Source organism: Somniosus microcephalus, chromosome 3 (genome assembly GCF_052327205.1).
Source record: "Somniosus microcephalus isolate GS21.2 chromosome 3, FLI_Smic_1.0, whole genome shotgun sequence".
Classification (NCBI taxonomy): Eukaryota; Metazoa; Chordata; class Chondrichthyes; order Squaliformes; family Somniosidae; genus Somniosus; species Somniosus microcephalus.
Genome location: NC_140989.1, coordinates 327,091,457 through 327,118,073, shown reverse-complemented (window position 1 = coordinate 327,118,073; position 26,617 = coordinate 327,091,457). Strand labels below are relative to the sequence as shown.

At 43.9% G+C, this 26,617-nt stretch overlaps 1 protein-coding gene across 1 annotated transcript in view; it reads right to left on the bottom strand.

The window, feature by feature from the left end:
- Window positions 1–26,617, bottom strand: part of zswim5 (zinc finger, SWIM-type containing 5) — a 288,978-nt gene that overhangs the window by 70,305 nt on the left and 192,056 nt on the right. The window contains exons 3-4 of the mRNA XM_085983115.1: window positions 12,426–12,574; window positions 9,714–9,864 (exon numbers count right to left, since the gene is read on the bottom strand). Coding sequence (XP_085839241.1) covers window positions 9,714–9,864; window positions 12,426–12,574 — 300 coding nt within the window. The remainder of the gene's footprint in view (window positions 1–9,713; window positions 9,865–12,425; window positions 12,575–26,617) is intronic.

Sequence of the window (26,617 nt, the reverse complement as noted above, 5' to 3'; positions counted from 1 at the left end):
TGATCCACATAAGGATAAATTAGGGCAGATGACCAAAAGCTTGGTCAAAGAGGTAAGTTTTAAGGAGCGTTTTAAAGGAGGAAAGAGAGGTAGCGAGGCGGACAGGTTTAGGCAGGGAATTCCAGAGCTTAGGACCTTGGCAGGTGAAGGCACAGCCACCGATGGTTGAGCGATTATAATCAGGGATGCTTTGATTTGAGGATTGGATTGAGAGTGCCACTGATTTGGGATTTCCCAATTAAATTAGTGAGGCATGTCCACCCGGGGTGGGGTGCGGGGTGGTGGCTGTAATGGAAATGGATGATGGTGTTATCTCTCAAAACATCTATATTCTTTCACCAACCTCCTCTGATGACTGTACATACAGCAGAAAGTGGGTAGAGCCACACCACCCTCATAGCTGAAGTGGGGAGCTGATTCCTAGGACATCTCGGACCATAGCTCAATGAAATGGAAGGCCAGCTTAGGCTCACGGGCATAGGGCAGTCAGCCATCGCATGCACTCCTGCTACTGGGGAAGCGCTTAGAAGTAGCACTGGGTTTGGTTTTATAGAATACCAGTCATGCATTGTTACCAAAGAGAAGCACCAGGTACTAAACATAAAGCGTACAAGGCATTTCATTTGGCTGCACTTAAGTTATACTGTATCCAGAGAGCATTCTTGTTATGGTGTTGGACAAAGTATCGGTAGGTGACAGGAATGGGACTTTTGACAGTTAATAAGGAGGTAAAGGCAATGTAGGTGAAGGCATATTTGTTCACAGGATGGTGAAGATGTTGATGCAATGGATGAATAGGATACTTAGGTCAAAGGCATGTCAATAAGAGCCTGACATATAGCTCCAGCAGCTGGCAAAGGGCCTTCAGGTTCCTCCTATTCGTCTGGTTGTCTCCTTGCGGTCGTTGGTGCCTTCCTTCACCAGGTGCTCCATACTGATGAAATTGTCAATCTTGGAGATTTTGGTTGGGTAGTGTTAATTTGTCTAGGCACCAGAAGCACTGCTTTAACATGCCAAAAGTGTGCTCTATGAAGATTCAAGTAGATACATGCACCACGTTGTACCTGTGCTCAGCAGGTGTATGTGGCTGTCTTAGAACTGCCATGAGCCAGGGCTCCAGAAGGTAGCCTTGATCTCTTACGAGCCAACCATGTACTTTTCTTTATGGGTCAAGTAACAGGGGAACTGTGGACTGCCTTAAAATAAAGGCATGATCACTGGAAAATAGGCATTCACCTGCATGATTCTGCGCTGATGGTCACAGATAAGCTGCATTGCAGTGCATGAACACACAGCTATGTGAAGAAGCACCCTTCCTTTGGGGAGCAGTATACTACTTCTCAATGCCTTCTTTGGTGACAATGACTGGGATCAGGAGCTGATTGGATGGGGAAAACCACAGGCGTGATCGAGTAGTTTGCAGCACAATAAAAGCTATTAAGCTGCCATGCCAGAAATGTGATTGTTTTCTTTAAATGTCTATGCAGCAACTATAATGGAACACTTGTTTTTTTTAAACTACCTAAATATTTTAAAGTTGAAATCGCCATCTCAGAAAATTAATCCTTTCATCAAATTTCCCAACTTTTTCATCTCCAAATGCATTGAGCACTGGAAGATTACCAATAATAGAGTCTGACCTGTATAGGATCAACTATATCCTTTCTAATTATTGAGTTTTATGGCTGGAATTTATCAGTTTCTGTGAGCCACATAATTATTCACTACAATAATTGGGAGTCACGCTAACTAGGAAAAATAGAAATACTGTACATAGAAGTTACAACACAGAAACAGGCTGTTTGGCCCAACCAGTCCCTGTTAATTTTTGCCCTCTACATGCAAAAATAGTCCTAATTACATTTACTCATCCTGTTCCCATATCCCGTCATCCACTTCTCTTTCATCCACCTATCCAATCTAATCTTGAATATTGACATAGTTTTTGCCTCGACCATTAACCCTGAAATTCCACAGCCTCACAACTCTGTGTAAAGAAGTTTCTCTTACATTTAATGTTGTACCGATGGCCCCTTGTTCTAGATTCCTCAACTACTAGAAACAGTATGCTTCTATCTACACTGTCCCATCTATTCATAATTTTAAACACAGCATCGCCCTGTAATCGGCATTGTTCTAATAAAAAAAGATTCAAATTCTCAAATCTTTTTGTATTTGTATTTCCTCATACCAGGCAGCCTCCTAGTGAATCTGATTTGTACATTCTCTAAAATTCTCAATATCCATCCTATAACGTGGAGCCCAAAACTGTACACAGTACTCTAACTAAGGTCTTATATATTTTTTTTTTTACATAGGCTCATCATTACTTCCTGGCTTTTACATCTTGTGATGAAAGCTAGAATTCCATAACTTCTTTTAAATGGCCTTATCGACTTGACGTGCTGTCTTTAATGTCCTGTGAACCTACACCCCCAAATCCCTCTGTTCTTCCACAGCACTAAGCTCACTTCTAATCAGAATAAAATGACAGCTGTTTTTTTTTAAACCAACATTTATCACCTCACACTTACTGATACTGAATTCCAGTTGGCACTTGTTAGCCCATTTCCCAACTTATCAACATCCCTTTGCAGCTTCCTTTGGTCTTCCAAATAATTAACTATACCTTCTATTTTGGCACCATCTGCAAATATCGACACCACTCCGTCTAGGCCTATATCCAAATTGATATACACAGTGAACAGAAGTGGCCCCATAACTGAACCCTGTGGGACACCACTACCTACTTCCAACCACTCTGGAATAACTGCCCTTAACCCCTCCTTACTGTTTTCTCCCTTCTAACCAGCTTGCTATTCTCTCAGAGAAGTTCAGGAAAAGTTCAAAAGGGGAATGGAGGACAGTGCAAAAAAAAAACAGCTACTACTTTAAATTGTGTAGATTCACTGTTACAACACCATGCGTTACAAATCGTCCAAGAGGATTGTGGCCCATCTGTGCTAGCTCCCAACTCCAATGGGGGCACGTTGGAGGCGGGACTGTTGCTCGTCGGGTCGTTGTCCCGCCTCCATCGACTTGTGGCCAACCCACGCTATTTTCCCTTGATTGACCTTGTTAAGCCCACGCAGCGGGCTTAGCAGGCTAATTAAGGGGAAGCCGGTTACAGAGAATGTCAGCGTATGATGTTTCATCTGTCAAAAATTTTGACACATGAATTGTCATCGTCACTGACATTCTATGTTGTTTGATGAGTCCTTGTATTCAAGACTCATCAAACCTCTTTCTTTAGCAGAAATGAGATGGTTGTTGCATCGGAGAATGCAGCAGCCATCTGTCATCTCTGCCGGTGAAATGCGAGACTCTCCACATTCCCAACTGTTGAAGCCTGCAGGAAGAAACAAAGGTAAGTAAGCATTTTCTATCACTTTCTACTCACCTCACATACTTACCTCTCCACACTTGCACCCATTACTTACCTTCACAGCGCACTTTTGCACCCCGCAGACCCACTGCTCGCCTTGGTGACCCTGGCAGTCAGGGTGGCGTCGGGAAACCCGCGTCTCTGTTGGAAAAATGGGATAATCCTCTTAACTGCCTGTTGACTACCTGTTAACAGGCAATTAAGTGGCTGTAATCCCCTTCCTGCTTCCAGGAGACGGGGACCAGGCGTGGGTCGGCTACCCGCCTCCTGGCAAGATGGCATGGAGGCGGGTTGAGGGCGGGATGGGCACCGGCCCCAGATTCTGCCATTTTCCCGGCAGTCCTGCCTCCATACCCGCCTCCCCAAGGATGGCAAGATCGCGCCCCAAATGTTGCAGACAAGTCTCTCAACTGCATAGCTCCAGACTGAGTCTACAATATTGGGTGTAATTGTGGAAAAAAAACTCCCTTAAAAAAAATATTGCTGCACAGTGGCTCACTTCTAATTGGATCCACTTTTTTGAGCTCAGTGTTGTGACAGAATATTTCTGTTCTGAGCCTCAGCTCTCAAGACTCGATACTTATTGAAGCAGTGGGTTGCACAGGGTGCCAACATTCATGTTTCAGAACCCATATCTTCAGAAAGGCAAGATAGTGACAGGAACCTCAAGTGAGAGGCATGCTAAGTTTTTAAAATAATATGGTTCAGCTTAAAAATGATTGGAGAAAAAAAATGCATAGTCTTGTGCTGTACAAACCATAAGGACCTCTGGTCTGTGACAGGTTAACTGATCTCAGCCTGTGCAGCTGTTGGGATGGTACAATTAGCCTCCCTGGACTAGGAAGAGAACATTTTTTAAAAAATCAGCCAGAGTTCCCAGCCCTAATCAATGTTTGATGAGCCCTGATAAAATGCACAAGTGTAGGCAATATTTGAAGAATGACCACTTGGGTGCAGTGCCACATGGCTTCTGGCACCTCTGGAACTGAGTCCCGGAAGTGTCACTCAGTGGGTAGCACCCTCACCTCTGAGTCAGAAGGTTGTGGGTTCAAGTCCCACTCCAGAACCTTGAGCACATAATCTGAAGGCTGACACTCCAGTGCAGTACCGAGGGAGTGCTGCATTGTCAGGTGCCATCCTTCGGATGTGGCATTAAACCGAGGCCCAGTCTGACCTCTCAGATGGACGTAAAAGATCCTGCGGCACAACTCGAAGAAGAGCAGGGGAGTTCTCCATGTTGTTTTGGCCAACATTTATCCTTCAACAAACACCTAAAAAGATGATCTGGTCATTTATTTCATTGTTGTTTCTGGGAGTTTGCTCGAATGCCGAGTTTCCTACGTTACATCAGTGACTACACTTCAAAAGTACTTCATTGGTTGTAAAACGCTTTGGGACGTCCCGAGATCTTGAAAGGTGCTAAATAAATGCAAGTCTTTATTTCTTTTTCCTTTATAAGTTACCGCCATGGAGGGGTCGGGGAGGGGGGAGAGAAAGGGATGAGAAAATAATTTTAAAAGAAAATTCTGCCAAAGCATCCCACTAAAATGGGCCTTTTAAATTCAAGAAAACTTCTAACCTACTTAATTTCTAAAAATTATGCCAAACCAGACCTTAGGCACGAAGCTGCTCATCGCCATCATTGGTAGTATTTTCTCCAACGTTTGTGGGGCTACATTGAGGTAATCTTGGTTCCATCAGTGAAACGAATGGTGGAGAGCAGACCACCAATTCCCATTTAGGTGGTGGGGGTGGGGTAAAGGTGGGTAATGGGAGATTTCAAAGTGAAGGCGAGCAGATCCAAGTTGTTAAACACGCTGGAATTCTTCCATAAATAATGGAACACAAAGCATTCCATTAAGCAAATGAAAAAAAAGGGCTAAATTATCATCCGCCCACAGACTACAAATGCAATTTAATTCTGTCCTGTTGGAATTGTAAATCTTTCACCGTTGGCCAATGGCTTCATCATATTTATGCCACAGTAACGCTGCGTAGACTGAAACAGAAACTACTGTAGCTGAATAATCATCATCTTGTCCAACTGGGTTATGGTATTAATTTTTTCCCTCCCCCTTCTCCTTTGCTTACTGACAGCTTATTCAAAAGACATTCTGAATTGAATGCGCTACCACAGAGGAAGATTAAGGTCAGCCTTTGGGTTCATATTGAATATAGATGCCGTTTTTCTCCTGTTACATGTAATTAGGTTTTAATCTTGAGCCACAATACTGTGTAGACAGAAATAGGAGCTATTGGTTTCTAATCTTCACCAAGAAAAATCAGGACAGAATGAAAGGCATTTAATCCTCTTCCACAGATCTTGTTTGCATGAAGTATTATTTTATGATGAAGGTACAAGTAAATTCAATTTTCGGCTGTACAGTAATTTATGAGGATCGAGATATATTTCCCCAGCTGCACAAGATGAGTGGAGTTTTATTTATTTTATAACCCATACAGAGATATCCAGCAAGATAACTGTTGTGTATAGTAAAGATGCACCACCTTTTCTGGGGTCCTTTATAGGTTAATGTTTTTCTGGTTTTAAATGGCCGCTTCAAATACATGTTTCTCTCAGATTGTTTTTAAGTTAAAGACTACTCCACTGCGATTTTCCACCATCCCAAGTAATTCGGAGTTATGTACCATATGCTAGCTGAAAAAACAGGTAGCCGTTTCCCTAAGCCTCTGCCTTTTCAAGTGTGGTAACAAGTTTTTTTCTCATGGATTCGCCTTTCGGATGAGACGTTAAAACGAGGCCACGTCTGCTCTCTCTCAGGTGGTTGTAAAAGATCCCATGGCACTATGTCGAAGAACAGCAGGGGAGTTTTCCCCGGTGTCCTGGCCAATATTTACCCCTCAATCAACATCACAAAAAAAAACAGATTATCTGGTCATTATCAGTGCTGCTTGTGGGAGCTTGCTATGCGCAAATTGGCTGCTGCATTTCCTACATTACAACACAGCGACCACACTTCAGAAGTACTTCATTGGCTGTAAAGCACTTGGAGATGTCCTGAGGTCGTGAGAGGTGTTGTATAAATGTCTTTCTTTTCCTCAGATTTTACCCTCAATGTAAAGGGAGTTCTAGCTTAAAATCCATTATCTGTCAGGCTGTAATACATCAGGTCAGTGCTTTTCTGGTGCATTTACATGACAAGTTCGGCGTCAGTACGAAACGGATTCAACATTATGGACTTGTAATGAAGGGCAGCAGACCTACGATTTCCTGACATGTGGCCAGTGAGTGAGGATCTCCACCAGGAATGTGAATTGAGAAAATCAACCTTATTGCTCCTGCGTTGAGCACTGAGCTTGGTTGGAGCAGCAGGCCAAAGATGGAGAGGTTGGAGTGGAATTGTGGGGGTAGGGAGGTAGTGGTGAGCCACAGACCTTAGATATAGCCCCCATTTTCTTTTCAACTGGGGATATGGAGATGGTCTCTTAGTGTTAGAGGGAGGCGAAACAGATGGATGCGTTGGGTGTAGATCTTTTATCAGGACACAGCTCTGGCAGGGTGGGTGTTCTGCCTCTGGGGTGTAGGTAGACCTCACTGTGCATTTCCAGACTTTTAAGTTTTCATATCATACCTCATGCCTATCCTGTGTGTCTCACCATGTTAGCTATTTGCACATTTTTATTTTTCTCTCTTCTTCTCCTTGCCTCAGAGAGGATTTTTAAAATATAATTTAACAGGTTCTTGCTTCTCTATTAAACAGTCTGTAAGGCATGCACCAATTAATTTCCTCTTGGTGACTGGGGGTATCTGTTGTCTCTTTTCCTCTCTCTCTTTTATCGTACAAAGGAGCTTGCTTATCTTTCAGTTTTCAATTCTGAAGAAGAGTATACACCCAAAACATCAATCTGTCACGTCTCTTTACAGATACTGACTGAGCTGTTGTGTATCTCAGATTTTCAGCATTTGCAGTTCTTTTCTTTTAAAAAGGAATGTGCAAAATAGCCAAGATGGCAAAAAGCCAGGTTTACACAGAAGGAAAAGAGCAACTAAATGGAGAGAATTGAGGGGAAAGGGGGATGCAGGGGCTGTGAGCTGAGTCTGTCAGCATAAGTGTGGGGTGGAAAGAGAAGGTGGGTTGACGTTTTGGGTGTAGCACTTACATCAGAACACAGTTCTGGTGGATGTGGGGGAGCAGGGGTTTCTGCCGGGTATGTTGTTTTCTTTTCTGTTCAGATCAATCCTGCGTGTTTTCAACTTGTTTTGTTTCAATTTCAGACCTCCTGTATCTGTAAATATTTTCCCCCTCGTGTCATTTCCCCGTTTTAGCAATTTGCACAGGCTCCCCCGGCGACTCCATTTTGTAACCCCTAGGCCCCCCTTTGTGAGAGGGGGGGCAATACTGAAATTTAATTTGTCTTATTAATCTTCAGGGTCCAGGCCACTAATTCGGAATTCGGCCAGCTAAATGTCCACTTTTTTACCTTTATAGAATGAATCGTACACTCTATTTGGTTGTGGATTGGCTCTATTGACATTACTGGCCATGCACATTCTCTAGTGCACAAATGAGAAATAAAAAGAGCATATCACATCAGCAAAGATGCGTATGACATTTAAAAGCCTTGTGATTTGCGTAATGTACTCTCAACTTTTAGTATTATGCATCAGCTTTCTCGCTCCCAACTTTTGTAAATTATTTTGATTGATTCATTTTTTTTTTTTTAAAAAGGGTTTTACAAAATTCACATTTATGTCATTCCAAAGAAGTACAATGCAAACTTCAGGGAAAATCTCTCATCTTTCTGGTGGGCATCCTCCAGTCATCTGGTCTGAGCCTTCACTTTAGCATCTTCAAATCTTAGCTCTGCCTTTCATAGCCTGGGGAACCTCTGATGGGCAAGGGTCTGTCAGTGTGCGGGAGGAGGAGTTGATATTTGTGGTGGAGAACCGTTGTCAGAGTTCAGCACTGGCTGAGCTCGTGGTACGGATCTGCTTTTCCTCTTCTCTCAACTGGCGAATCCACTCGGTTTCCACTTGCATTTCCTGTTTTAATTTCATATCGGCTACATATGGAGCTTGTTTTTTTTCTACTTGTTTATTTTTCCTTGTATCCATATGTATTTATTTGCATGGACCTCTCCCATGTCTTTTTATCCTCACCTTTTGTACAGGAAACTTTCTGGTATCCGGCACTGACGGGACCGAGCTGGTGCCGTACCATCAAAACTGCCGTAGAAACCAGCGCTAATGTTAAAACATACGGAGCTTTTGAGCTCCGTGTGAATCAACAAACCCTGTTGCTTAGCAACAGCTTCAAAACAGTCGGCCGCAGCTTAAAAGCATCTCTGTAGCTAAGCAACAGCTTCAGCTAGACCTTGCAGAGCCTGACTGGAAAAAAAAAGCAACGAGAAGTAAAAAAACTTATAGGAAACGGCTCCTGAATTTTGCCAGTAGATAGAGCTTTCCGGACATTTAACCTTCGGTTAAACGAAAGTTTCCTGTACATTCTTTTGTCCTTTTCATATCTTTGCCGCAACTCACCGATGATCTTTTATGTCATCTAACAATTTATATGAAGCAGTTACTCCACGCTGTGATTGATGCGTCCGTTGATTCACTCCCTTCCCTTCCGCTAATTTTTCCCCAACCTTACTAAAATGCCTGTCTTCAGTTCTTCAGAACTGAAGGGTACAAACCTAAAACATCATAACTCGTCTTTTTTAGGTTTAAAGATGTATTTCCAAAATTTGCATATTCCCCTTTTAAATTTATTTCAATGTTTCATGTCTTTTTTTAAATTTTACCTTACAACAGCTATCAGGTCACATGATCAACCTTGTGCCTGCTGAAAGTAGTCTGGTGAAAGGGCAACGATACATAGTTCCTGAGCCCACATCCACTGTATAATGTAAAGCTTTTCAACCGAATATTGAATTTTAGAACATACTATATAAAAAAAATCATTAAAATGCCACAAATGTGAATTCTCAAATGACAAAATAATCACAGTAATAAGAATGCAACTTAACAGTTGGCAGCATTTTGAACCAACACACGAGCGCAGGTCTGAATCCTGCAGAGAACTTCTGAAAATTGACAGATACCTTTATTACACAAGTTCCTCACCCCATCCGCTTCGCTAGAAAAGTGTTTCAAGCATTAACTGGGGAACTTCTAAAAGCTTCACTTCCATCTCCAGAATTTAACTTGTATCTTACACAAAAGGAAGGTTTTCTTTATTGTTAGCAAGAACAGCTTGCATTTATAGAACAGCTTTAATGTAGAAAATGCTGTCCAAAGGAATCTGTTGAGAGCAGAGGTTAAAATACTGCATTGCTCAGCTGCAGCCTTCTCCCCGACACTTACCCAACTCGTCCCAAAGCTGTCGGCATTTGTCTGTCATGCCCGTGCCTTGTTGCCTCCAGAGAGAGAGTCGTGGGTCAGCCATGAACTGTTCTGTTATTAACGTCAACATCCTGGCACCATTCGAATCCCTCATCTTCAGCATTTCTCGTACCTGTGGTCGAAACAAAATTTAAAATCAGCAATCAGAATGCAAATTTTCTGCTTTGCCAGAGAACTCGTGCTGCTCCAAGGTTTGTCCCTGTCCCCTTTAAAGCCAAAATATTCATTTTTTATCTGTATCAAGTTCACTCCTTTTTAGAAAAATGAAAAAGCAAAGAATCTGAAAATTCTCTTATAAGAGAAAATTTTGAAACAGCACAATTAGTGTGAATAAATGAAATAGAAGTTAACACATTCAACACGGTACATGATACACTGGTAAATTATTATGCAATATGATCAGTTAATATTCACGTTAACATCCTAGGTAGCCACTTTTAGAGGTCAACACCCTAACATGGAATGCATAGGCAACCAGTGAAATCACAAAAAAGTAAAAAGGGACTTCAGGATAAAAGAAGAGATTGCTTCCAATGTATAAAGACTGCAAATATACTAAATTAATTATTCCTTTCTGTGTTCATGGAGGAGATCAGAGGCAGGTTGAATCTTGATGGCTTTGGTCTTCCCAAAGTTTAGCTGAAGGGAGTTATGGCTCATCCAAGACTGGATGTTGGACAAGCAGTTAAGACAGTACAGGAGCCAGTAGAAGTATTGAGAGTGGTGGTGGATAGAGAGCCAGGTGTCATTGGTATAGATGTGGAAGCAGACTTAGTTTCCAGGGGGTGATGATGCCATGGGAAGATGAGAAAGATGAGTGGACTAAGGATGTAACCATGGGGGACTCTTGATGTGACAAGTACAGGAGGTGGGAAGAGAAGCCTTTCAGAAATGCCCCGGCTTTCATTGCACCAGTAAGACTGGAACAACAAGAGGGCAGTCTATGAGCTGGAAAATGGTGGCGAGGCATTGGAGGAGGATGGTAAGTTCAACCAGGTCAAAGGCTACAGAGAGGTCGAGGAAGTCCAGGAGAGATAATGCATCATGGACAGAGAATGCTCCTCATGACTTTGGCTGCAGTTGTTCTAGTACTGAGGAAAGGGCAAAAATCTGATTGGAGATATTCAAACATAATACATAAATTGAATCCCAATAATATGTTCAAGATTGCCATAAATGCTAGAAGGAGGGGACACAAACTCAAGCGTAGAATAGAGAAAAAGCCATTTAGTTATAACTGCTTAATGCATAGGGCAATGAATGTGTGGAACAGACTACTCAGGCAGGCAGAAAGTGTGGGAAAATTTAAGGGAGGCTTGGATAGATATTTGATGGAGTGGGTGATCAAGGGATATTACTTTTTGCGACCAGCCAGATGGACTGCACGGTCTTTTCCCATTCTGTATTTTCTTATGGTCCCAATCTATTACCACTGTCCCCTTTCCTCTTTTAAAAATGGAGAGGGAGCTTGAGGTTTAATCTAATCTTTAGATGACTCTTACAATCTGAGTGTGGGGTTCAGATATTCTAAACTACGTTTATCCATTAAGTATAAACACATTTGTCACCATTTAAAAAAAAAGACTATTGGCAAGTTAATGTCCCTCATCAATATTCGTAGAAAAGAACAGCAGAGAAATAGATTTCAGAGTTTATATAATTTTGGTGAGTGGGTGGAGAAGAAAGTCTACCAGTGCCACTGAAGGCACAGTGAGAATTTTAAATAATGTGATCAATAAGGTTCGCTGTCCTGTTGGGATGATTTGTGTATTTTAGGCTGATTTAAAGTATAATTGAAAGTTTCTGAAGCATGTTGCATTTTTCTCATTCATTTCCTAGCCAAACACTTTGTAAGGGCACATACACAATACTACATCCTAGTAAAGATTTTAGTTCTACCATTTCGTATACGGCCTGTACCTTTAGTGAATGTATGCGAATATTATCAAAGATTTCCACTCTGCAATGGATTTTTCAGAAGATGATGTTGGGAAGGTGTTAGAACACAGTAACATCCTTGGAGATCGGATGACGTTCAACTGCTTGAACACGGCTCTTGTGAATGTGATTCAAGTCTCAAGGGGTTACTGCCTGGAACAAACTTCCAGATTATCTTACCCGTTTATCTTTTTGGAATGTAGATACTGCAGTTTTACTGAACTCATATCTTTTGTTACTGTCACCATTATAGCTGTTTGGGTTTTCTCATGCGGTTCGATGTAGTCAACAGAAAAAGGTGTTGTGATCCGAGATGAGGGAAAGTCAGGTACTTGAGAACCAATTTTTCAGAAATAAAAAAAGCCCCATAAGTAAACCAATCAATCATTAAAAATGCTACTTCACTGCGGTTGTTGGAAGTTGGTTTCGTGATCTAAACACAGTCTGCCACTGCTGCAATCCTATATTTGAAATGGACAACAGAAATGAGGATAACTATTTGACCCATCTGTAAAAACAAGCTAATTCATTATTATATTTAAGAAACTGGTCCAACTGTACTGGGCATAATACTGAGCAAAAGCAGGGTGGAGTTATAACTTTCGAAGAATTACAGAGTTGAGAGACCTTGCTGACAGGGGAGCTCATACATGACTTTCTGCTCTTCAGTTACTGGTGGCTTTACTCAGAGGGCCTGGCTTTTGGAAAATAACCTGTGTATTGAAAAGATCTCACCTTAGCAAACATAGAATTTAGTTGCTTGCCAGACCCGTAGTATCCTCCCTGTGATAGGAACTGCTTGACTTGCTCTCGAACTTGCTCCTCATCCAGATGCCAGCAGTTCTCATCATCAATGCTGGCACCTGCTGTTGGGTCAGGGGCGCCTGAGCAAAACAGAAAGCAGGTAAACAGCAAAGAACTACCACGTTTAGCACTTCAAAATGGATACTCACTGTATTTTATATGTTGCCAAATATCTAAAAGTGGTCATAAAGCTCCCTTGATGCTTAGAGGGTAAAAGTTGGCTGATCAATGCTGAGGCTGTAGTAAGAACAACAACAACTTGCATTTATATAGTACCTTTAACATAGTAAAACGTCCCAAGGTGCTTGACAGGAGCGTAACCAGATAAAATGAGACACCGAGCCACATATGGAGAAATTAGGACAGGTGACGTAGGTTTTTAGGCGCGTCTTAAAGGAGGAGAGAGAGGTAGAGAGGCGGAGAGGTTTGGGAGGGAATAACATCACAATTGGTCTCAGTGCCTGTGAGTTAAGGAGGAGAAAAAACTTCGGCCAGAGTTCCTGCTCCTGAATGCTGTGCAGTGACCCTCGGTGGAAAGTGCACTCTTATGGATATCAAGAAAGAGCAGGACCAAAGTCAGCTGCGATGGCCAGGGCTGGCACTCACTGTCAAGGGTGACACATGAATAGTCACCCGAGTGAGGTACAGGAGTGTTGCTGACACAGGTGGAATTGGACCCTATGAATCAGCGCCTTTGAGGTAAACAGGGACAAAAGTGGTTGAAATCCAATAACGAAGAACATTCTTTTATTAAACCCTCCGATAAAGCTGGAATTTTATTATAAAGATATCTTTTACAAGAAACCACCAATTTTAATTATTTGGGGGAGTTTCCAGGGTTGCTGAGGAAAGCAAGGCTCCTACGGGAAACCCCAGAAATCAGGTTTGAAAATAGTCAAAACTGGACAAGCAGAGTTGTTTTATTTTCTACTCAACATTCCCTGACTGATAACTGACCAAGAGAGAAACTGATGTACACAGAATATAAGCAACCAAATATTGAGTGTTGGTATTACTGGTAAAAGTGGCATGGGGGATATCACCATTCTTAACCATGTGAGTTGTAGATTTACAGAATCTGTAGTACAGGAAATGCAGCCCAAACTGCTGGTCACCTGTGTGGAGGACGAGTCAACAACAGGTGACCTGGTGCCACGGTGTCTCCAGGGTCACCTTTCCTCTTTGCACAGATCCTGGGTATATCTCTTGTCACTTTTATTCTCTCTGTTTACTGACACTACCTCTTCCTCTGAGTCACTCTGTGATCAATCTTCAATATACACCGCTGGCTTAACAGGAAAGGAAAACATGCAAGTGTCAGAAGGTGCAGCTGGCAAACACGGAGACAAAACAGCACAGGCTTCCTTAAAATAAGGCAAGGCTGGTCGCCCGTCAGAGGGACAGTGGAATCTAAAAACGTTCTGCTCATGATCAATGAACTACAGTTGCCTTCCACACCCCACCAATTTAAGATTAACTATCATGTTTTGTATCAGAGGTGTTAGGAAGGCACATGACATAAGCAATGAGGCTCCTCCCGGCATTACTGGAACTGCTGGCACGATTCAGGTGAGCAGGAACTGGGAAATTCGGCAAGCACATCGGCAGGGTTTCCACGGCGCCCTTCCGTAATTTCATTATGGGCTGTATGTCTGCAATTTTCACTTCTTCTCAGAATGAGCAGCAGCCTAACTATGCATCCAGCATATTAATGAGGGACTTTAGCGGGCCTCATTTCACATTTCTGACATTTGGGCTAATGTTTGGCATAGCAATGTATATATTTTTGAATTTTGCACATTCATTTGTACATTAATTTTAATAATTTAAGTTTGAGCTAATATTTAGAGTACTAATGTATTTTTCCCCAGCTAATGTTTAATGTATTTTCTTGGGTTTTTCAAACGAGACCATGGATTGCATGCTTGTGAAATGAGAAGCAGCAGAATCACTTACCAATATCAATGAGGAACTGGGTGTACAGAAAGCCTTTCCAAGAGCTCTGCAGAACAGGAAGATCCTTAAAGTAGATGGGATCTGCAAAGTGTCTCCCACAATACCAATGTTCACTCCACCTCAGTGTGTCACAGCGTTTAACTGGAAGCTACACTAAGTGCACTGCCCATTGGCAAGTCAATGTTACCTTAATGCAGTGGAGTGCTATCAAAGCAACCCCATCACAGTAGTTCTTGCCTTAAGTGGTACTAGATGAAAGAAGGCATACCAGACATATCAGTAGGCAGCAGAACTAGACTGCCTGTATTCACCACAATAAGCACCAACCATATCTGTGTGCCCAAGCAGAAACCTTCATGGCAATTTCCATGGAGAACTGGCTCTACAGGGTCCAGATCAGCATGAAGCAAACTGAAGATCTGTTCTATCAGCTGCAAGGACATCTGCAGCCAGCCTGCACCATAGGGATAGCACGATCAGTGGTGATGAAGATTACAGGCATATTCAACTTTTTTGCCTTTGCCTCCTTCAGTCTAATATAGGGTCATCTACACTATTAGCCAACGGACTGCCCACAGATATATGAACAAAATAGCACAACCGCCTATTTTACCTCCTTTGCCACTAATTGGCATCAGAAGCATAACACAGCTGCCTAATGTCGCCCTGCTGCTGCATTTCTCAAAGTGCTGGCGGGGGGGGGGGGTGCAGAAGTTAACGTGCAACAGGTTGCCCAGCAACGGCACATATACATCTATCTGTAAAATGGTGCCACTGGGTGGTCTTATCTTGGGAGCTTTCTTAAGGCTCGTCATCTTCTTCCGCATCAGTTTTCAGGTCCTGTAGGTAATGCAGACAACGATCAGCCTTGCCACCTGCTACCAGCTACACTGGAATGCTGTAAACAGGCAACTGTAACTCACATCCACCTTACCAACCATCAAAAAAGGGAATTTAGGTGTTGCACTGCTCCACCTTTTGACCACAGACTCCATTTCCCGCCCGCACACACATGGTTTTGCCACCTAATGGCCTGAATTTTAATCAGGAGGCGGGTTGGGAGCGGGGGGGGAAGTCTGGGACAGCGGGTTTCCCTCAGGCCCTGCCACGTTTAATGGCAGGGTCTGATTTGCATTGGACGCCTGTGTGTCCCACCCGCAGCCAGATTGAGAGGCTGGTGAGCTTGGGAGGAGTTGATTGGGGGTCTGAGTGATCATTGGGGGGGGGGGGGGTGGTGGGGAGGAGTGAGCGGCAGATCTGTGGGCCTGGTGATCATCAGGGGGCTGGAGCAGTATGATGGGGTGGGGGGAAATCATAGGCCTTGTGGGGGGTGGGGGGGGAGAAAGGGGGTCTCCGATCACAGGGGGTGGGTTAGGCAGGGACACTGGATCCAGGAGATAAGTGTAATGGCACTTGCCTCCTCAATCCAGCAGTCCTCGCCTTACTTTAGCTGGCGGGTTTCACGAGGCCTGAAAAACCTGACCAGCTACAGTTAAACTAATGGTGGTTAAATCTGAGGCACGCCAGCCTCATTATAATATTTAAATGAGCGACCCACCTCCTGGGAGCGGGTTGGCTGCTCGGCCCACGTCCCGGCTCCGTTAAAACCGGAAGTGGGCGGGTTGGAGTCGGGATTCAGACTTTTAACACTTTAACTTCCCAACCGACCCCAACCCATCGGTTTTGTTTGGGTTAAAATTCCCCCCAATGTTTTTGTTACATACTGCCTTTATGAAACCTTAAAAAAATTTTTTTTAGACATTTCATACAGCGATTATAAAAGCTTTTCATCAGCACAGTCTTCACAGAGGCTGTACAAATTTCTGTTCCCATTTACGTGGCTGCATTCTTTCAATTTTCCCATAATGCAATGTTGTCAGCAACCCTTGAAGAGCATCCCGACGAGCAATTTCTCATTCTTCCCCATCCTTGGCGAGCTTCTCATGCCAGGATGAAAATGGACCAGGAGCTCACCTGCATAAATCTGAACATATTAAATCACCTGAGCATGGAAGATTCCATGAAATCAGTACCTGGTATAATTTCCCCTAAAGTCTGTTGTAATACAGACCTTTCAGTTCCCGTGATGAGTTTGAGTCCAGAGAATGAGAGTGTTCCACGCTGCACCACTGAGATTTTTCACTTGATTTAAGAGAATATTGTGATGTACCGAGGTGGCCTGCCACCATGGACTGATAGGATGCATCACATTGCCCTGCACTTCAGTTTCCATTCTCAGTCTACTTGGGGATCAGGAAGAAAAAGCTTTGATGAGTAATGTAGGCCTGGAAACAGGTCACCCGTCTGTCACCCTCTCAGCCAAATAATTAAAAAAATAACTTGCATGACTTGCTGTTTTTAACCATACAACCTTTGAACTTAACCAGAGGCTGCAGATTGACTTTTTTTTTTGCACCATTTTGCCCTCTTATCTGAACCTCTACAGCTATATATCTTTTAAATTATTGTAGGTCATTGCAGCTTTAATGGGATTACTGTACAAACATAATGTGTGTTTTTGAAATGCAGCTGCTCCAGTCCAATGCAAGGGAATGCTCAAATCAAACTGACAGCATTTCACCATGCACAATCATGCTAAATTACCCTGTTTATATTCCACAAAGAAGGCTTCATTGGTTACTATGAATCTGCTGAGACTGTAGAATTCAGACTGCATTTCACAGTTTTGTTTTGATGTTTCCCTTCTGGAACAAAACATGAATTCCAATTACTGTGCATTGTGAAGAATCTACTGTTTTCACACCACACAAAGCATAGGACACTAAAACGCTGCGCAGTTTGTTATTCTGCTGCCGTCCGCCAACAAGCACCCAATACTTCCTTGTTTCGGAAAATAATGTGTGTGTTCCTTCTTCTCATTTCCCCAGAGAAAGACACCCTCTTTCCCCGTCCTCCTTTGCAGATGATGGGCGGGGGACCTGCTCACAAGCCTCAATGAATGCAGCTCTTGAACCAGCTGTTCTTAGGTGTGCATGCACAAGCATCACTATTGTCACTTGGCTTATTTAGCATATTAGTACCAATATGCAATGAAAGAAATTGTGCTCAAGTTAATACACTACATACGTAGTATTATTAATTCCGCACCTTAAATTACTCCCACCACAACCAGTGGCGGAACAGAACTGTAACCACTCGCACTTTACATTCATGTTATACAGCTCAAAATACTCTCACACACAACACAAGCTTCAAAGATCAAAATCTTGGTGCATATTTCAAGCAATCAAAATACAAAAGTTTCACACACCCACCATTGTGCTTCACAGAAATCCTACCTCTCTGAACTGGGAGAATGATTGCTGAGGTAACTTTTGGCAAGTGATAGTCTGGTCGTTCTGTTGAAAGTTCAAATGTCATTTTTGTTTACCTTCTTTAAAAATTAAAAATCTATTAATTCTGAAGAATAAAATGGCTTACAATTCAGCAGGATGCACTATTCTAATATAAAAATAAAAGTAAAAATGTTCTTCCAGGAAAGTTTGCTCACGGAACCCCTGGAAATGCACACCAATTTTGTGCCTTATTTCAATTTGCCTCCTTCATCCTTTCATTTGCTTATGTTTTTCCCCTTATGGACTGTATGCCTTCCCACAGAATGTCGAGTATACCTACAGCTTGAGTTATAAAGTCTATGGGGGAAAAATTATCAGTTGGTTGCGCCATCAGTTAGCGCCTTAAGAGGGCGCTAAGTGGGGCGCAAACCAACTGGCGGCCGGGCGCGGCACTGCCCACGTCTCCTGCCAAATTCAGCGGGAGGTTAGCAGTGGCGCTAACCGTTAGCGCTGCGCCGCTGGCGATGACATCATCGGTATGCGCAGCGCCCCGCTCACGCCCCGGCCGCGATCTTCGGGAGCGCCCCCTGATTTACCGCCGGACGCTATGTCCGACAGGGTCAGGGTGGCGTACCTGCGGCCGGGGAGGCGCAAATTAAAGGCGAGGTGCGGGGCGGCCATTCTTGCTGCTGGCCGCCTGCCAGCACCTGCCTGCGCTCCCGTCCCCGGCCTCCGGAACGCTCCCTCCCCCACGGAGTGCCGGCTGCGCTCCAAGAACCCGGCACTTCTCTTGGGTGCCGGGCTCTTTTGCCTGCACTCCCAATCCCTGGGGGCCCAGCTGGGCCCCAGATCACGCTGCACAAGGCCCCTCCCCTTTAAGGGGAGGAAGGCCTGCAATACCGCAGCGCGACGTGCCGCGATATTCACTTGCAGCGCCCCAAGGAGGAGGCGGGGTGCCTCCAGTAGCGCCCCGCTTCCCTTTGGGGTGCAACTGACTAAGTTCTGGCGCGGGGGCGCTAATTTTTCCAGGGCGCTACTGAATTTCTCCCCCTATGTAACTACACATCATCAGGGCCGATCTTGAGTTCTCATTTTTTTCCAAGGATGTGTCAGCTTTTTTGAAGCAGTTGGCCAACTTCTGTTAGTTCCCTAGATTGACATGTATGATCCAAAGGAAACTTGCATTTCATTTACATTTTTCATGAACTCAGGACATTCCAAAGCGCTTCACAGCCAATGAATTACTTTTGAATGTAGTTACTGTTGTTTTGTAGGCAAACGTGGTAGTCAATTTCCACCCAACAAGGTTCCACAAACTGTAATGAGATTGTGGAATCAAACAGTACAGAAGGAGGCCATTCGGCCCATCATATCTGCGCTGGCTCTATTGAAAGAGCTATCTAACTCATCCTACCCGCCTTGCTCCTTCTCCATAGCCTTTCACATTTTTCCTGTTCAAGTATGTATCCAATTCCCTTTTGAAAGTTACTATTGAATCTGCATCCACCATCCTTTCAGGCAGCGCATTCCAGATCAGAACAACTCGCTGCGTAAAAAAATTCACTCATCTTCCCTCTGGTTCTTTTGCCAGTTACCTTAAACCTGTGTCCTCTGGTTATAGATCCTTCTGTCAGTGAAAATAGTTTCTCCTTACTTACTCGATCTAAAACCTTCATAATTTTGAACACCTCTATTAAATCTCCCCTTAACATTCTCTGCTCTAAGGAGAACAATCCCAGCTTTTGTAGTCTCTCCACATAACTGAAGTCCCTCATTCCTGGTATCATTCTATTAAATCTCTTCACCCTCTCCAACGTCTTGGCATCCTTCCTAAGTTGTGGTGCCCAGAATTGGACACAATATTCCAGCTGAGGCCTAAACAGTGATTTATAAAGATTAGGCACATCTTCCTTGCTTTTATACACAGCGTCTCTATTTATAAAGCCCAGGATCCCGTATTCTTTTTTAACAGCTTTATCAACTTGCCCTGCCACCTTCAAAGACTTGTGTATGCACACCCCCAGGTCTCGCTGTTCCTGCAACCCCTTCAAAATTGCACCTTGTAGTTTATATTGCCTCTCCTCATTCTTCCTTCCAAAATGCATCACTTCAATGTTAAATTTCATCTGTCATGTGTCTGCCCATTTCACCAGTCTATCCATGTCCTTCTGAAGTCAGTTACTATCCTCCCCACGGTTTACTACATTTCCGAGTTTTGTGTCATTTGCAAACTTTAAAATGGTGTCCTGGTCATTAATATCTATCAAAAGAGCAGTAGTCCTAATACCGACCCCTGGGGGACACCTCTGTACACCTTCCTCCAGTCTGAAAATCAACCGTTCGTCACTACTCTCTGCTTTCTGTTTCTTAGCCAATTTTGCATCCACACTACCACTGCCCCATGAATCCCATGGGCTTCAATTTTGCTAACAAGTCTATTATGTGATACTTTATCAAAAGCCTTTTGAAATTCCATATACACATCAACCACACTACTTCATCAAAACACTCAATCAATTTTGTCAGACACGATTTGCCTTTAACAAATCTGTGCTGGCTGTCAGATGAATGACCAGTTTATCTGTTTTGGTGGTGTTGGTTGAGGGATGAATGTTGCTCAGGACACCAGGAGAACTCCCTGTTCTTCTTTAAAAAGTATCATGGGTTAATTTACATGCATCTAAACAAGCACAAAGGAAGTTGGCTGTGGTTGTTGGAGGTCATTCATCTCAATCACATGACATGACATCACTGCAGGAGTTCCTCAGGGCAGTGTCCTAGGCCCAACCATCTTCAGCTGTTTCATCAATGACCTTCCCTCCATCATAAGGTCAGAAGTGGGGATGTTCACTGATGATTGCACACTGTTCAGCACCATTCGAGACTCGTCAGATACTGACGCAGTCCGTGTCCATATGCAGCAAGACCTGGACAACATTCAGACTTGGGCTGACAGGTGGCAAGTAACATTCGCACCACACAGTGCCAGGCAATGACCATCTCCAACAAGCGAGACTCTAACCATCTCCCCATGACATTCAATGGCATTACCATCGCTGAATCCCCTACTATCAACATCCTGGGGGGTACCATTGATCAGAAACTGAACTGGACCAGCCATATAAATACTGTGGCTACAAGAGCAGGCCAGAGGCTGGGAATTCTGCGGCGAGTGTCTCACCTCCTGACTCCCCAAAGCCTTTCCACCATCTACAAGGCACAAGTCAGGAGTGTGATGGAATACTCTCCACTTGCCTGGATGAGTGCAGCTCCAACAACACTCAAGAAGCTCGACACCATTCAGGATAAAGCAGCCCGCTTGATTGGCACTCCATCCACCACCTTCAACATTCACTCCCTCCACCACCGGTGCACTGTGGCTGCAGTGTGTACCATCTACAAGATGCACTGCAGCAACTCACCAAAGCTCCTTCAACAGCACCTTCCAAACCCGCGACCTCTACCACTTAGAAGGACAAGGGCAGCAGACGCATGGGAACATCACCACCTACAAGTTCCCCTCCAAGCCACACACCATCCTGACTTGGACCTGTATCGCCGTTCCTTCACTGTCGCTGGGCCAAAATCCTGGAACTCCCTTCCTAACAGCATTGTGGGTGTACCTACACCATATGGACTGCAGCGGTTCAAGAAGGCAGCTCACCACCATCTTCTCAAGGGCAATTAGGGATGGGCACTAAATGCAGGCCTAGCCAGCGACGCCCACATCCCATCAATGAATTTTTAAAAAACTTGATTTAATATCTCATCTCAAAGATAGGATTTCTTACAATGCAGCACTCCCTCAGCACTGCACGAAAGGGGCAGCCTAGTTTATGCGCTCAAGCGCTAGACTGGGGTTTGAACCCTCAATATTCTGACTCTGGCGACAGTGCTACCACTGAGCCAAACTGACTTCAATTTAACTTTACACACTAAGGTACTCTTAAAATGACAAGAATTTATTGTTTTTGAATATAAGACCCAATATATTTATGAATATTTCAAGTCAGTGACAGAACATTTCCAACAATAATCAACCCCCTCTTGACATAATCTGAAAATCCTTAAATGAATTAGAGGTTTTCTAGGTAACTTTTCTAAAGTTGACAATCTCATATTTCACATACAACAAAACCACTTACCATTTAAAGTCTCCTCTTCCCACTACTAGTTAGGAAAATTCAGTACAACCTTCAGGGAATTTGAGGTTAGGTATACTACCCCATAATATAATAAAAACAGCACATTTCCATAAAAGCAGTGAATTGTCTGTTCATGCCTCTCTTCTCCCTTATGTTTCTTTCTCCTCCTACTTTCTCCATCCATGTGAAACAGATGATGTTTCGACATCAAGTGTGCCATCAATATAAAGTTCTGCAGCCGCCAATGGCACTCTCAAGTCTAGAACCAACAAACTCTGGAGATCAAATGGCATTGGAGGCTCGTAGTTCTGCGGGTGTCCCAAGTTGCTGTGGGTCTCCATTAACCTCTTGTGGCAAGACTTTTTACAGAAGCATAGGCACCAACTGAGAAGGTGATGCACAGAGGTCATGGGTCCTTGCTTTTAGCACTGCTCTCCTGGAATCATATATATATATATTTCATTGGAAGTGTCTATAGTCAAATGAACTAAGAACATAAGAAATAGGAGCAGGAGTACACCATTCGGCCCTTCGAGCCTGCTCCGCCATTCAAGGAGATCTTCTGCCGCAACTCCATTCACCAGCCCTATCGCCATATCCCTTGATGCCTTTACTAGTCAGAAATCTATTGACTTCTGTTTTGAATATACTCAATGACTGAGCCTCCACAGCCCTCTGCGGTAGAGAATTCCAAAGATTCACCACCCTCCGTGTGAAGAAATTTCTTCTCATCTCAGTCCTGAATGGCCTACCCTTTATCCTGAGGCTGTGGCCCCTGGTTCTAGACTCCACAGCCAAGGGAAACATTCTCCCAGCATCCACCCTATCAAGCCCTGTAATAATTTTGTATGCTTCAATGAGATCCCCTCTCATTCTTCTGAATTCAAGAGAATACAGGCCTAGTTTACTCAATCTCTTCTCATACGACAGTCCCGCCATCCCAGGAATCAATCTCGTGAACCTTTGTTGCACTCCCTCTATGGCAAGTATATCCTTCCTTAGGTAAGGAGACCAAAATTGTACACAGTACTCCAGGTGTGGTCTCACCAAGGCCCTATATAATTGGAGTAAGATTTCTTTACTCCTGTACTCAAATCCTCTTGTAATGAAGGCCAGCATATCATTTGCCTTCCTACTGGCTTGCTGCACCTGCACATTCACTTTCAGTGACTCATGTACAAGGACACCCAGGTCCCTTTGAGCATCTGCTTTCCCCGATCTTTCACCATTTAGGAAATACTCTGTGACGTAAGAAAACTCACTAAGCACTTGGTTGAGTATAAAACAAGGCTTCAATCAACTGTTTCACAACCATGAGATTCTAGTTACATCACTAGTTCCTGGTTACAAAAACGTCCTGGGCAAGTTAGGCCCACGCCCGAGTATTTATACTCCTTGGACGGCGCCACCAGCTGACCGCCCAGTGTTATTTCATGAGTCATTTCTTCATGAATGATAAGATTCATGACACTCTGCCTCTCTGTTTTTTCAACCAAAGTGGATAACTTCACATTTATCCACATGAAATTCCATCTGCCATGTTCTCACCCACTCACTGTCGAGATCCCCCTGAAGCCTCTTCACATCCTCTTCGCAACTGACACTGCCACCTAGCTTTGTATCATCAGCAAATTTGGAAATGTTACATTTAGTCCCCTCATCCAAATCATTGATATAGATTGTGAATAGCTGGGGCCCAAGCACCGATCCTTGTGGTACCCAACTAGTCACAGCCTGCCATCCTGAAAAAGACCCATTTATCCCTACTCTTTGTTTTCTGTCTGTTAACCAATTCTCAATCCATGCTAGTATATTACCCCCAATTCCATGTGCCCTAATTTTGTTCACCAACCTCTTGTGTGGGACCTTATCGAAGGCCTTCTGAAAATCCAAATACACCACATCTACCGGTTCCCCTTTGTCTACTCCACTAGTTACATCCTTAAAGAACTCCAATAGGTTTGTCAAACAGGATTTCCCTTTCATAAATCCATGTTGACTCTGCCCAATCTTACTATTAGTTTCTAAGTGCCCAGTTATTGTATCCTTTATAATAGATTCAAGCATTTTCCCAACTACTGATGTGAGGCTAACAGGTCTGTAGTTCCCCGTTTTCTCTCGCCCTCCTTTCTTAAATAGCGGGGTTACATTTGCTATCCTCCAATCTGCAGGAACAGTTCCAGTCTATAGGATTTTGGAAGATGACAACCAATGCGTCCACTATCCCAATGGCCACCTCTTTCAAAACCCTAGGATGTAGGTCATCTGGTCCTTGGGATTTATCGACTTTTAGTCCCGTTAATTTTGCTAGTACTGTTTTTTTTACTACTAATAATTTCTTTTAAGTTCCTCATTCTCGCCACACCCTTGGTTTTCTCATATTTCTGGGAGGTTTGTTGTGTCTTCCTCCGTGAAGACAGAAACAAAGTATTTATTTAATTTCTCTGCCATTTCCTCATTCCCCATTATAAATTTTCCCGTCGCTGACTGTAAAGAACCTACATTTACCTTCGCCAGTTTTTTCCTTTTCACATACCTATAGAAGCTTTTAATACTCCTGGTCATTCAAGTAACGACTGAAACAAACAGCCTAATGAAATGGACACGTGAGTTGGAAAAGCCAAGATATAATGCTGGTGGATTCCTCCCTCCCATTTATCTAAATATGCCAGAGGGAAAAAACAGCATGTCTTTAAATTGTCGGGAACCACACAATGACGGTAAATAGAGCTCCTGATGACAAATGGACATTCTTGCTCAGGTTCTGTTCACCTACAGCATGCACACGGTATGAATTTCAGGGGCTTGAGTGCACATCGCACAATAAAAATCTGAACTGATCAGAAGGTATTGTCCAAAATGATTTCTGTAACCACCAGAGATGATGAACTTGGGCACACTTCCACTTCAGTGGAACTGACACAATGGAACCTAAACTGATTACATTGCCACCAGCGCATTGGAACAGACAGCTGGTGAGCTCCCACTGTCCCGGCCAGTCAAAAGTAATTCCGGATTGTCCGATCAGTAACTAACAATAAAATTCTCAAACTCTGGAGTTTTTTATTTGCTGCTGCTTTAATTTTTTTTCTGGCATCAAACATTGATTCCAGCCTCTCTCCACCCCCCCCTGCCCCACCTTCTCTTAATTAGATCACAATGTGTCTTTACAGACCAGAAATGTCTGTGCTGAAATGGCCAATCCCAACAAGGATGGCACCGGGGCATTGTAAATGGCTTCAATGTTCCCAGCCTAGATGATGGCGGGGGTGGAAAAGTTCAACTCAATCATAGGCCAAACCTCTTGACTGCTATCCCATACAGGGATTCTGGGTACAGTTCAATCATGTTAGCCGCAGTCAAAAAGCCTGCTCACGCTTATTGTCCCGCCTTACACATGAAGAATGGCAACTTGGCCAAGGATCCAAAAGGACCGACCACACAGAACCATAACCCAGCTTAAATCACTGTCTCCAGTGAGCAGGTCCCAAACAGCAAAATCATAATAAAATTGCCTCCAATTTTCACTACCATTTAGCACAAGAACAAAGCCTCTCTCACCGATTCCCAACACCCCAGGAGCGCCCCTTCTATACTCCCACACCTCACCACCACTATCTCAGTGCTGCCACTCCCCAAGTCCACTCTCTCCCAATGCTAGGCCTGATCTGCTGCCCCCACACACTGGGCCCCCTCTCCCACATACCTCAACTTCACCCCCCCCCCCAAAGCAGCATGCCCCAACACATGCCTTCAACTCCTGCTAGACCCTGATATCTCTTTTTCAATGGTACCAAACATCACAAACACCATATCCAGAGCTCCCACATCCTCCCATCCAATTCTCCAGGACTGCCGCCCCCCCCACCTCCCTTATGTTCCCACATCCTATGACTCCCCTCCAGACCCCAGGAACACCTTCCCAACACTACCAACCCATACAGCCACCTCACTCCCCAAGTGCTGTGACACATATTTTCCTGCAGCAGCATCCCTACCAACCATCTCCAACAAGAAAAGGCCCAAACACCTCAAAAACTGTTAATCAGTAGCCTTAAACTTCAATGGCACCACCAATGCCAAGCCCTCCACTATCAGCATCCTTGGGCCACCATGGAGTAGATGCTTAAATGTACCAGTCATATCAACACCATGGCTACCTGAGTAGGGCAGAGGCTGAGTACTTTGCAGCGAGTGGCTCACCTCCTAACTCCTGAAAATCTCTCCACCATCTACAAGACTCAAGTCAGGAGTAGGGTGGAATACTCACCAGTCACCTGGATGGATGCAGCTGCAACAACACTCAAGAAACTCGCCATCATCCAAGACAGAGCAGTCCGCTTGATCAACACCCCTGCCACTGGACTCAATAAGCACCCCCTCCACCACCGGCACACTGGCAGCAAATTGACAAGCTTACTTCAACAGCACCTCCAGGTCCGGTGACCCCACCAAGAAGGAAAAGAGCAGCAGTGTCATGGGAACGCAACCACTTCCAAGTACCCCTCCAAGGCACAAATCATCCTGACTAGAGCATATATTGCCATTCCTTCATCATTGCTGGGTCAGAATGCTGGAATCCCCTACCGAACACCATCACCACAAGGACTTCAGTGGTTCAAGTAGAAGTCCCACCATCACCCTCTCAGAGCAACTAGGGGTAGGAAATAAATGTGACCTTACCAGAGCCACCTACATCTGAGAACAAATAAGAAAAAACAATATT